Source organism: Garra rufa, chromosome 11, assembly GCF_049309525.1.
Source record: "Garra rufa chromosome 11, GarRuf1.0, whole genome shotgun sequence".
NCBI classification, from domain to species: Eukaryota; Metazoa; Chordata; class Actinopteri; order Cypriniformes; family Cyprinidae; genus Garra; species Garra rufa.
This window is the reverse complement of record NC_133371.1, coordinates 6,736,802-6,751,309: the sequence shown is the minus strand read 5'-3', so window position 1 is coordinate 6,751,309 and position 14,508 is coordinate 6,736,802. Positions and strand designations below refer to the sequence as shown.

General features: G+C 34.0%; 1 protein-coding gene across 1 annotated transcript in view; it reads right to left on the bottom strand.

Moving 5' to 3' along the window:
- The window catches only part of dmxl2 (Dmx-like 2), a 103,731-nt gene that overhangs the window by 84,517 nt on the left and 4,706 nt on the right, over positions 1-14,508 (bottom strand). The window contains 5 exon segments of the mRNA XM_073851102.1: positions 599-665; positions 1,960-2,104; positions 5,446-5,524; positions 5,676-5,747; positions 7,771-7,896. Coding sequence (XP_073707203.1) covers positions 599-665; positions 1,960-2,104; positions 5,446-5,524; positions 5,676-5,747; positions 7,771-7,896 — 489 coding nt within the window.

Genomic DNA, 14,508 nt, shown 5'->3' with positions numbered 1-14,508 from the left:
CTATTCCAAACTCTCCTGTTGTTTTAACATGTGTTATGAACAGGACCGTTATATTTAAAACATAAGGCTATTTCTGAATGTTTTGACGCGGAGCGAAGGCGGAGCGGTGTTTCTGATATCAGTGAGCGAGGAGTGGAGCGGGAGCGGAAAATTGTGAACCCGGAGTGGAGCTGGAGAGGAGCGATTATTAAATGCACTGAGCGCGGAGGGGAAATTGTTACCGCTCCACTCCGCTCACATACTCTGCTTCATATGCAACTTCTGCAAAGATGAATTTTGTTGATACTGATTGAATTTGTTTAATACAGACTAAATGTACTATTACTATAATTGACTGATTACATGTAAGAATTTGACTCAAAAGATAATGCACACTTTTAGAAAAAAAAAGGATTAAAAGATTAAAAGAAAAAAATAACAACAACAACCGTACAGAACCGAAAACCGTGACCTGATACAAACCGAACCGTGGGTTTTGTGAACCGTGCCACCCCTATTAGCACTGCTTAAGAACAACTGAAGTCCACCATGACATAAAACATGCTCTGTGTGTGTGTGTGTGTGTGTGTGTGTGTGTGTGTGTGTGTGTGTGTGTTACCTTTCCAGCTGTGGCAAAGTATTCTCCGTCTGGAGACCACTGAGTGATATGAACAGCAGCAGCAGTCCTGACACAAAACACACATGAAGCAAACAAATTTACACACAAACACAGTTAAAAAAAAATTATGTTAACATAGTAAAGTATATTTTATAAAGGGCCCTCTTTTTGCAACATTGAGTAATGTATCACAGACATATCTCACGAATCCTTTCATAAAACAAAGTGTAGTGAGAGTGTAAATAAGAGATTGATTGTCCAGTGTAGAGAGCTTCATTGATTATAACGGAACTTTGTGAGATTGCGATAAACTAAGATGACTGACAGCTTTTAATGATTTTTAAGGGAGTTTGTAAACGAGATATTGATTTAATACAACGGTTAAATAAACAAGAAGTTATTATTAAGTGACTCACATTGTCTGACTATAACACTATTGCCTGATTTTGCTCTATTTCTTTGTTAAAAATGGTCTGAAACAAGTCACAACTGAGCCGCTGCGCATCTCCATTCAAACACAGCGCTGTTTTGTTTATGAATGAACGTGCGTTTATAAACAAATCTAGTAAAATGATTCAATTTCCCATACATAAATACAGTCACTTGCTTTATTCCTGAATGAATCAGCCGTTCAAACGAATCGAATGAATGAATGATTCAGTAATTAAATCAGTGACTCGTCGCCATCTGCTGGCAGATTTAGTTTCAGTTTTAAAGTGTCTTTTCAGTTGTTTAAATCATTTAATATTTCTGTATTCAAAATTGTATATTTAAAACATTATTCTCAACATGAATTTGATTGCATTCAAGCCACCTCTGAGCCTCATTAAACATGAAAAAACACCTACAAGACACTTCTGTGCCACCTCTGAAGTACAAATTAATTTTGTTAATACTGATTTATTTTGATTGGATTATTCTTATCCTACTTGTTCTTATTTTTCTTGTCGTTTTAATTAGAATTTTATTTACAAATTTGACAAAATTATATACTTTTAATGAAGTTAGAAAAATGCCATTACAAAGGTAAAAACTAAATTCCCCTGTAAATCACTTTAAGGAGTCAAATATCACCTCGTAATGGCAAAGCCAATATTTTATCAGATTTTTTGATTATTGTTTAGAATGTGCCCCTATAAATTTGACTGTGCACCTACATTTTTAAAGTTATAAGCATAGAGCCCTGTATTTTATATGAAAGCCTTGTTTAAGACAAACAAAAGCGTTCATGTTTTCATTATATGACCCGTTTGAATAATTTATTTCGTCAAATGTACGTTAACGTTCAGTAAATCAGACAAGCGACATTAAAGATTTAGTATGCAGACAGAAGTGTGCTTAAGTTCTGAGGCTGCACTCACTTGCACTGCCAGACACACTTCCAGTCATTGAGTATGAGCTCATGACGGTCATCATTCAGCTGACTGTCCTCTTCCTCTATCAGCGTGTCGCTGCTCGGAGGAGCCCACAGCTGCAAACGCTCAGTCGCCGCCAAGATACGATTGCCTACATGACAGACAGATGTAATTAACATTATCCACATAGACCTGATGTTTGTGTGCAAATACTTGGGCACACAGTCTTGTTTTATAATACTACTTTCATTATTATTAATTGTTGCTTTCATTTTATTATAAAAGTAAAGTTATCAGAATTATAAAATAATACATGGACATATGTGACCCTGTACCACAAAACCAGTCATAAGGGCAATTTTTTCAAAATTGAGATTTATACATCAACTGAAAGTTGAATAAATAAGCTTTCCATTGATGTTAGACAGTGTTGTTTTCGTCAACGATGACGATGACGAAATCATTTCGTTGACGCCACTTTTTTTCATGACGATACCGAGACGATGACGAGATAAAAATGGCTCGTTGATGACTAAAACATGACGAGACGTGTGTGAGTTTTCGTTGACGAGACGAGAATAGACGAAAATGTTAGTGGGTGGTCCGTCAGACGTTTAAAATGCATGACATTTCTGCTTATTGTGCATGCCAATCAAAACCTAAAACGTATCTGCCGCTATGGCAAGCCGTTTTAGCATTAAATACTCTTTGCTATACTAGTATGGCAAGCTGTTTTAGCATTCCATCCTTGTTTGTCTTTTATGTTTTAAAACATTCCTTCATTATTGTAATTATTGGTGAAAATAGTCGATCCGGAAGCTCACATTGTGTTGAACTATGGATCTGCTATTTTCAGAACTTATAAGTGACACTACCCAACAGCAAAATACTTATTGACCTACATTAATTTGTTAAAAGACTACTTTTTCCCCTTTTTTGAATAAAACTAGACTAAAACCTTTTTGACTTTTCGTCGACTAAAATTGCACTAAAACTATCACATATAGAAGTGACTAAAATATGACTAAAACTAATAAGCATTTTAGTCCAAAAGACTAAGACTAAATCTAAGATGGTTGTCAAAAACAACACTGATGTTAGAATATGACATTATTTGGTTGAGATCATAGACTGTAAAAAATATGGACATAGTGTCCGTGACGTCATCCGTAGGTTTCTGAAGAGCGATTTTGAAGCCTATAGTAGGGTTGGGAATCGAAAATCGATTCCGATTCTGGAATCGGATACTTAAGATAAAGAATCGGATACTTGTTATAATATTAAAATTTCGATTCCTCGTTTCGATTTCTGGTTGCATTTTTTCCATCTAGTGATCTGCCAGGACCTTCCGCGCGTGCAATCTGCCAGGACTTTACGTGGTAATGTAAACATCAGTCGAAAAGATGGATCACGGTAAGCGTTTAAAAGTGTGTCTACGCTTTGTAAAAACCGAAGACAAATCTACCGCTGCACGCAAACTTCATCTTAGAGATCTGCAAGGGACGGATTTTAGTCCTGCGCCCGCTCACTTCAGAAGGAATATATGTTATTTCGTCCCGCAAAAGCCCACATAAAAGTCACTTATACCCCCGCGGGAAGACAGGTATCTACTTTATCTCTTGGCTGCATGAAACAAACCCTCCCGGTAATGTAAAGGCAAAGATGACCAGAGTAATAGTAACGAACTCGCGCGTGCCTAATGTATCCATTCTTGTATATCGGAGTCGTACATTAGGCACGCATAAGTCCGCTGTTGATTCACAAACTATTCATGCTTTCGGTGCTCTGGTCCATAGTATTTTTGCGTGAAATTTCAAAATATTTGCATAGTTTTCAAAATGAATGTCCTGTGAGTTTTTTATAATGAATGCTTACCCATAGAGGTGGATCTTGTAAGGGTCAGTGGTGTTTAAGCACATATGAGCACCAGCATAAACAGATTTACAATGTATTTACTGTATTTTTCATTTATATGTTTATTTTATAATGAATACAAACAGTAGATATTCAGTCACTTAAGAAAGAGTACTCTGAAGTTGTGAAGAATGTCTGAATTAAATAATTTAGGTGCTTTAAATCTGTATGTGTGTATTCATGTTAAAAAGTTAGAGCAGAGGATTTTCTTTTAAATTCAAAAGTATAGCTTTAATTTAAAGTTTGCTTGATTTTTTTTAATAACATGCAGGAGAAAATAAAAAGGCAAAACTAATGTTTAGGTTAATAAAAAAGGTTAAAAAATAAACACCTTTAGAGGAAATGTCAGGCATAGGGGGGCCTTGCAAAACTGACCCGAGAAGAAGGGGGCCCTGATATAAAAAAGGTTGAGAACCCCTGTAATAAAATAATATGTTGCAAGCTAGCACTGAAAATAAACATGTTTAATATATTAATGTTTGACTTTTGTGTTTGTTGTTTTTTTTTTTTACTAAATCGGAATCGAAACTGGGATTCGAAAAGAATCGGAATCGATAAGTGGAATCGGAATCGGAATCGAAATCGATAAAATTCAAACGATACCCACCCCTAGCCTATAGTGGGCGGGATTCGCCGTCGCCATCTTGGAATCGCGTCATCACGCATCACTCCTGGATAATCGAAAATGGGCAAAGAGGCGGGACGTGGGTGGAGCTGGGTGCTGAAACCACGCCCACCTAGCGCGACAGTGGAGACAGCAGCGGCAACCCCCCTGTCACTCAAGTGGCCACGCCCTTAATTATGTAGAACTTAACGGCTTAATATAACTTAAACGGACGAGTTATAAAAAAATTCACCCCCTCACAGTTGACATGAAGGGCGAAATTAGCTATATAGTCTAAAACCACTTTTTAAACCAGGCTGTAAACATGTTTTTTTCTGCTGTAAATTTGGGCATTTTAACACGGGGAGTCTATGGGACTGACTCTCTTTTGCAGCCAGTCTCTGGCGGCCAGTCGATGAATTGCAGTTTAAGCCACTTCTGTGTTGGTTTCAATAGAGAGAGCGGGAGGTTGCCACTTGGTTGAGATACAACCATTTGAAAATCTGGAATTTGAGGTTGCCAAAAAATCTAAATATTGAGAAAATCACCTTTAAAGTTAAAGTAAACGAAGTTCTTAGCAATGCATATTACTAATCAAAAATGAAGTTAAATTTACAAAATATCTTCATGGAACATGATCTATACTAATGATTTTTGACGTAAAAGAAAATTGATAATTTTGACCCATACAATGTATTTTTGGCTATTGTTACAAATACACCTGTGCTACTGGTTTTGTAGTCCAGGGTCATATATGGAAATTATACAGTAACCAATATAATAATGCCTGCACCACTTGAAATATCGAACTCTAACATTTTAAGATGCTTATTCAAACATGAATAATGCAGAGGTTGCACTCAAGTCAGAAAAATATATTCTAATTGTATTATTTAATCAGAAGGCCCACTTAAAAAGGGCACTAGTGAAAATATTTAGCTCATCCATTTACAAAGTGTATATTTCAAACAAACCTTGGGGGTCCCAGGCCAGATTGTAGGTTATGGCATTGAGAAAGAACTGACCAGTCTTCTGCCATTGGTAATTCAGTTGCTTAAATAAATAAAATAAAAAAATATATTAACGATAAATAATTCTTAATAATTAATAAAGAGGATCACTATTCAGAATTATTAAAGTCCTCTCTGAACAATATATGGCAAAATATCAAAATGTCCGCAATATCGAGTAGTGCAAAACTCACCTTGTGACGTTTGTTTGGGTTGGAAGCAATTGGTTCGAAAATACACACAGTATTTCCATAAGACGCAGCAATCTAAAAAAACAAAGAATTATTTTACAAATGATTCATAATTAACAATCAAAAAGAGAAGCTGCACCATTAGCAAAGAGAAACCGTGAACACAAAATCGTATCAAAAACCCAGCCAGAGCAGATAACTGGATATAGGTTTATCTTTTCATGTTCGTACGCTGTCAGGAGTGAGTTGTGGCTTGTCAGATCCACAAGCACATAATGTCTGCTTATCAATGACTGATGCCTGTGTCAACAAGGCGGCTGAAGACAGACATATATTTGTCTATGTTTCGCTACATATTTCTCTTCTAGACTTCAAATCAATTTTTGTATTTCCCCAAAGCGTGTGCTGCTCTCCAAACATTGCTCTTTTCGATTAAGCACTCCAACCAGGCCGGGCTGAACTGTCTTTTTGTCCATCCAAGAACAGATGGCGAAAGTGCAACTCCATTTGGTGAAGCTAGTGATGCAGCAACTAAACTGTTGATGTACGACACTGCAAAAAATTAAAATTTAAACATTTATACAACATTTACACTCACGATCCACTTGTATTTCAAGAAGTGTTTCTTTACAGCAGCATTGCCTGCATTTTTTTTTTTTTTTAATTTTAGGAATATTCTGACTGTGCAGACAGAGATCTGTTTAAAAAAGCAACAATTACACGCAAGAAAATTTTTACTTTATTCTGTGTGCATAAGAGGCATGTTTAGAGCATGCCATGTTGTGAGAGGTGAATTAATATTGTTATTAAGGGCACATCAAAATGCAGAGATTAATTATTTATAACAAATAATACCGAAGTTTGAATGCAATTTAAGATTTAACTTTCCCCATCAACTGGTCAAAATGCACAACACGTCTGTATGCTGCGTCAAAGATGCGTGTGCCCTCTTTTAATTCTTTATTGTTCGGTCAAACTTTACATTAAGGCTTCATTAGTTAACATTAGTTATCTCACTAGTTAACATAAACTGCCAATGAACAATTCTTCTAAACATTAATTAATCTTAGGTAATTCCAATATTTAATAACCAATTGTTAAAATCAAAAGTGGTAACTGTGTTATTTAACGAGCTAACATGAACTAAGAGTTGCAATTTTTAACAAAGATCAATAACTTACGGAGCAAATGTAGCTATTGCTCATTGTGAAAATTAATGCATTAACTAAGGTTAATGAGATCTTACTGTAAAGTGATATCTATTGGTCTTTATAATTCTTTTGCACTCTAAAAATAAATTGTGTATTTGTATTTAAATGTTCAGTTATTTTTGTTATAAGAAAATAGTTATCTAACCTGTTATAATGTATTATGAAACCACTTTTTTGCAAATAAAATTCAATATCATGATAATACTGTATACCGTGATAAAAGCATTATCAATTAATTAGCAACATGAACGTTAGATACCAGCATACTCCTCTGCATATTGCATATTTTTACTTTTTTATTTAAAGAAACCAAACCAATGTATCGTTAAAATTTGACAACAAGAAAAGCAATAGAAGTTTTTCAGGAGCAGTGTTTTTAGCTCGTTTTTTTTATTTATTTATTTGTATCTAAAATTACGGCATGCAGTTGCTTCAAACAATGGTAACATCAATGTAAACTGTGATAATCGCAATAATAATCGCAATTACAATGATCATTTTTGTCATAATCGTGCAGCCCTAATAAAAATCTCATAACATCAAAAATTGGGCAGACAATAGTGCTACTACATTTGACATGATTGACATTGGTGGTTCTTTGCCCTTCAAGAAATTACCATAAATCAGCCTTATATGGTCTGTACGACACTTTGCATTTACAACTTGGTCATGTATGGATTTAATATTTTTCAAGAATACTCAAATATCTCACATTATTTTCAGAAATATGTGATTAAAATGGTAAATACATTATATTGCGGCACTGCTCATGTTACTATTTCAGTAGAATCCATTGCTTTTGTTAGAGTATTCCTCATTTGTTCAGTGTTTTGTAATAAAGCTCTGCTGTAAGCATTAATGTTAACATAAATGTAGTATGGTCTTACCCGGCCGAGCTGCTGAGAGCACTCCACACAGCCCACCTGGATGTTTCCATTCTGAGCTCCAGGAATTATTTGAACACACTCAAAATCACTAGCGAGGATCACGATATCACAGCCTGAGCCGTAGGCCTAAAAAACAACAACAAAAACAGAAATCATTTAGTTAACAAGAACACCAAGTTTAACATTTATGAGTCATTCAAATTATGTTTTTACATGCATGACATTCAATTATTACTGTAGGACTGAACCAACAATTTTCGATTGACACGACTTTTTTATTCAGTAAGGATGTATTAAATTGAATTTTAAATAAAAAAAAATCCTGCAGATCCTGTTTTGAACACTGATAATAAAAAAATGTTTCTTTCTTCAGCAAATAAACATAGGATCATGTGATGTAATGATGTTAAAAATTCAACTTTAAATCAGAGAAATAAATTACAGTTTAAAAACATTCAAATAAAAAAGTTTCTATAAACTGTAATAATATTTTATAATATTACTATTACTAATTTTACTATTGCAAACGCCTGACTGGGAATCATTAGAAAAAACTGTGAAGTGAATTTTCTCTTCCTTATTTTGTAGTTTTATTATTATGTCCCTTTCGACATTCACTTTCGAGTTTTGATGTTTCTATATTGGCCTTGGTTCAAGTGAAACTGCTTTGCCAAATGTAGCATTGTGTGTCATAACAGAACTGAGAAAGAGTTAGGATTCAGAAGAGTCATGTTCACACACTGACATAACATTTACATTTGATACTGTGATTATAGCATCTGAACACAATGTGTCGTGACAATTCACAATGTTGTGGTAAAAATACAAAATTACACCATCAACATGAGTGTAATGCTCTACATACAGTAGGGAAGTACACTTTCTACACACAGACACACACACACACACACACACACACACACACACACTATAGGACCTTTAAACAGAAGTGCCCATTGATGAGCTAAATATGCTTACTGATACATCCTGTTTTTTCTGGGTTACAATTCCCAAAACAAAAAAGCATTCACTGATCTTGACAGAACTGCTTTCGTAACTTTGAGGATTAATCTATATTTTATATTTTAAATATTTTATTCATGAAAAGAAAACAACGCAGTGTTCTTAAACTCTTGATTTAAATTTCTTTACCTGCAATTCGTTCATTTATTTATGCTATTGCTCATTTATTTGCTTGTTCCTATTTTATTACTGACTGTTTAGTTGTCTTTAAAAAGTTAATGTTTGAAATGTATATTAGTCTAGTGGTTTTTGGCATTTTAGGCTGCTAGTTTTTGCTCATGTTATTCAGCTGCAACAGAAAGCGTTGTAAAAATACATAATAAATATGTCTGACCTCACTTTATTTATTTATTTAAATCAAAATCGATAAGCAGAATCGGATTCGGAATCGAAAAAATTCAAACGATACCCAACCCTGTTTTGGGACACTAGTTACCTATTTTTTAAATATTATTTGGGACAGACAGTATGAGTTTGGACACAGCTTTTTAATCTGTTCCATGGGTTAAACTGCAAAATACTCACTAATGTAACACTAGGTGTTATTGTTTGGAACATTTGTCATCACTGCGCATTACTCCATTTGATTGTTTTTTTAATAAAACAAGGTTCACTGTACAATATATTCTATGCATTATGTATGTAACATTATGTAACAGTACATATTCAGCCTTATTCTGTATTCTATATATTGCAGCACTGATGTCGTGTTACATCGTGAACACACACACACACACACACACACACACACACACACACACACACACAAGTTGCCACAAGCCATTAATCAGTCCAGACTGAAGAGGCAAACGCTGCACCTGTTGTTCTGAGCTGTGTGTGTGTGTGTGTGTGTGTGTGTGTGTGTGTGTGTGTGTGTGTGTGTGTGTTCTCATCCTCTCTATGACTTATTGATGGGAAGAGAGCACAGAGGCACTGAAAGCAAACAAGCTCAAAAAGACACTCATTCCCATTATAGACTCGACTGGACAAGCACACACATTGCATACACAGAAGACAGATGAATTACAACTAGGGATGCTCATATTGACCGTTTAACCGTTAACCGACAGTAAGAATTTTAACCGATTATTACTATCAGTTAAACGGTTTAAAAGGTTTTTTTTCTATTTTTTTTATTTTTTTTACGTTTGCTGCATGGTGAAAGAAATAATGCTATTTGTAAGTTATCTGTTTACTCACGCGCGCGTGTCGACACATGCAGTGTGGCTGTACAGACATATTTCGCTTCACCTTTACTTAGTTAACAGATGTAGTATATGCAACTCAATGGCAAGTGGCGTTATTGGGTTATCAGAGAGTGAATCCGTGAGTGAATGTATTCAAATTCTGAATGAATTATAGTCTAGAAAGTGCGCAATAGGCGCTCCCGTTACAATCACTGGAAAGCTATCACTCATCCTAGAGTAGTTCATCGCAATCTCATAAAGTTATTAAAAAGTAATAAAATAACCTTTACACTGCACAATTAATCTCTTATTTATATAATGCCAACACTTTCTTTGTTTTAATAAAAGAGTTCGCGAAAGTTTAGAAATCAGCAAAACTGAAACCGGCACTTTGGTTGGTGAGTGGATTGAAACATAGCCTCCTGTGATTGGCCACAGTGATAATCAAATCAACATACATGTCTGTGATTTGCTATTGCTGAACTCTGTAAAACACGCGCTTCTCCACACGCATATGACAGTGGATGGAAGTCCCGAACCACAAATTGAAAGGGTTTTTGTGATGGTGTTTTTTTCGCGGATCTAAGAGTTAACAGGCAGCGGTCCTGCCTATCCGTACAGCATGAGGACATGTTAAAAACTAGGCACACTGAGGTATTGGCTGGCCTGCTATATTTTTATGTCCGACGAGAAGAATAAGACCGGTACAGTTCTTCAAAGCGCATAAAAGGATTTAGTGTGTTTTAGTTTTGTCATCTTAATTAGGTAGTTATTTAATTTATACATATTTAGTGTAGGCCTATTTATATTATTCTTTTTTTTTCATTCAGATTTTCTCTGTTCTCAGAACCGCTGCTGATGCGTGATAATTTAAGTATATGTCAATACAGTTTTTGTTGTTGCTCTGTATGCTGCTGTTTGCACGTTAAAATAAAACATTTGCTTGTATTTTTAATGTATCATCACAGATACTCGTGCATTCTATTTTTATTTTAAACTAATTTATTATTGTAATTTTATCAGTTAACGGTTAATGTTCGGATAACGAGCAGCGGTTGTCGGTCAGGAAAATTAACCGAAATGAGCATCCCTAATTACAACGCCACATGAATGTACAAGTCCAACTAGATTCCACTATTAAACTGGACATTGCTTTCCTAAATTGGTTATCTTAACCAATATTGTTGTGACAGCTGTTTGTCTTTTACAATTATTTATTTTGTATTGTTCTTTCAAAAATGGTCTAATTAGTTCATTCACCATCTGATGTTTACACAATATTAATTTTATACCATGAATGGGGAATAAAATGCATTCCATGTGTTTGTTAGAACTCAAAAATTAAATGCAAACATTTATTTGCTTACAAGTAAACTCCCCAGAGTAAGATAGCTTTTCATTTAAGGCCTGATAAATAGTTCCTATTTATCCCTATATATGAATAAATAAACAGAATTTAGGGTGAAAAAAAATAATAATAATAATATATATATGTATATATGTATATATATTTTTTTTTCTTTTTTTTTGGAGGGGGGGGGGATTCTGTGATAAGTTTATAATCAAAGTGATGTTTAAAGAAATTCATTTTTAATTAAGTAACTTAATAAAATGTAATTAAATGATAATGTACAACATAACACTTTTAATCTGTATAAATTAAAACATGGATAATATCAATTAATTTTAAAATCTATGTAATTGATGATTTTGTTTAATGCTACTGTACAAGTAGTTAAAGGGCTGTGCAATATATTGAAATGATCAAAATAACTTTAAACTTTAGCTTAAATATGAATCAGTGCATATTAAATGTATAGACGAAAGACTAAGCAGGGTTTTATTTTTCCTTTTTATTATCCAGTTCCTAAACTTATGTTAAAATGATTACACTAATGTTAAAATGACATTTTTATGTAATGCTAGAGTAAAACACTACCGTTCACTTTCACAAGTCGTTGTAGGGCTGCTTTCTTCTCACAAAGTCAAACATGTATGCTATATTAGAATCAGAATGAGCGTTATTCACCAAATGTGTGCAAACACAAGGAATTGTGTTTTTTAATCTGAGCATGTGGCACTTAAAGCATTATCACATCGCATATGGATTATCACATTATTTAATGAGTTATTGCATATTGCATTTTTCTTCAATATCCCACTATAGCAGCATTGTTTTGAAAAGTACATTTTACTAGACAATAATACTATTTGACTGACATAATTTGGTTAGTTTCCTAAAGTTCGACAGAAATTATATTTTCAAAAAAGCAGTGTGGATGCATTTAAAACTGTTTGAGAAAGAAGCAAAAATCATTCCAAGCACCGACAGCGAGACTTTAGTATTGCATCGCATGTCTTCATGAGAAGAGAAAGGTTACTGTATGAAGACTGAAATCATCCATTAGTAAATCAACTCCAGAACTGCTGCTGGCAGCAAAAAGTAGTATTGAGGTCTTCTTGTGGGTTTCCGCCAAAATAAAAGTCAACATTCATAAATGTTAGTATTGTCATTTTACTGTTCTTCTGTAAAATAAAATAAAAAAGTAAGACATAAATAATGCTAACAATCATTCCAACAGCTCTATTAATACATTTATTCTAACATTCTCCTTTGCTCAGCAAGGCTGCATTTATTTGTGCATTAAAAGCACATGCCTGATTCAAGAAGGGGCTCTTAAAAATGGACAAAGAATATTATTTAACTAACTTATTAATTTTAAGTTCAATTGTGCTTTGTTGGTAGCTATAATGTCTACTAGAATGTTAAAAATGTTCAGTGTTAAATATTTTTAAATCATTGTTTTGTAATTGATCTTTTTTCTTTTTTGAAAAGCAAGACAAAACTATAAAAAGCACATTTTGGCTATTTAATTTATGCATTGGTGGGAAAAAAAAAAAAATTGGCCCAATGTTTAATTTTCATTTTCATTTTGGTGCATCCCTAAATGAAAGCACTTGAGTCTAGATTACTTTTAGAGTATTTGATTTGATAGAAACTTGTCAGGTTTAATTCAAATGTATTCATTTGTGTTATAAGATATGACATGATGGTGATCCATTTATGACAGAATTTTCATTTTGGGAAACTACTCCTTCAACAGACCACAGACATAAAATAAAGTGTGCTTTGTTGGTAGGCTATAATGTCTACTAGAATGTTAAAAATGTTCAGTGTTAAATAAATATTTTTAAATTGCTGTTTTGTAATTGATTTTTTTCTTTGAAACGCAAGACAAAACTGCAAAAAGCAAATATTGGCTATTTAATTTATGCAATGGTCAAAAAAATTGAAAAACATGAAAACCATCTTCGGTGATCGGCCTTCAGCCCAATGTGTCATTTTGCTCGGCTTCGGCCAAGAATTTTCATTTCGGTGCATCCCCAACTAAAACAGCAAGATATCAGAAGCAAAACCTGTACAAATGTGTGTGTGTTCAGTGTAGTTGACTATCATTCATGTCCCTCTGCACTGAGAGACTGAACACGACTAGAGCAAGACATCATTCATCAATCTCAGAGAACATGATCCTCTGGGAGAAGACAACTCGACTCATCCTGTTGAATTCGGCTCTGTGTGCCTGTCAGCATTTGTGATCCGACGTGTGCACTGATTGTAATACCCCTCACAGATCAAGACTAGTCCCGCACTGAACGATTTAAGCTTATAAAGGGCTATTTCACAGCTGCTGACTAACATTACCAACTCTGCTTAAATACTAAAAGACCTTCATTTGTAAAGTATCAGCTTTACTACACCCTATACTGAGCTCAGGTAGCTCATCAGTCTACAAACAACAGCAGATAAACTAACACTAATGCCAGCTTAAATTAAAAAATTAAATAAAAAATATAAACTTTTGACTATGCTTTATGCTGCCATCTTCAACTTCTCATCTATTCCTGGGATCAAGCCAAACTAACTGGGTTTATTTTTTGTGCAACGGAAAGTAAAACTGCAGGATATTTGTACAGACAGGTTTGTTAAGTGTTTTTTAATCAAACCAGTCTCATGCATGTAAAGCTAAACTACTATTATACAGTGTGAAAGACAGCTGAAACCTTTATGCAAGATACAGTACTTGTTTTCCGTTGCATGTGTAAAACTGTAATAAAAAAACATTTTACATTTCTTTATAAAAAAGCTGAGAGACAACTAAATTATTTGTAATTTAAAAAGACCAGAGATGCTGTACATTAACATGTGAAAATGTGTTGTAAATAATCTGGAATATTCCTTAACCAGTAGTTGTGTGGAAAGGATTAATGGCATTATCCTTTGATTAAAGGAAGAACAAATCTCATTGGTTCTTAGGTGTCAAGTGTATTTGATGTGTGATGATTATTGCTTATATGTGAATAAATGCCTAAATTAAACCATTAAAGCCTACTGTTTCATATTTGAGGGTCTCTAAATTATCAACATGATCCAAATTTTGTTTGAAATAAAGTAAATATTATAATAGATTTTATATTGTTAGAAAAAATTTCAAGATGCACACTGAAGCAACTTGCATGATTATCCATA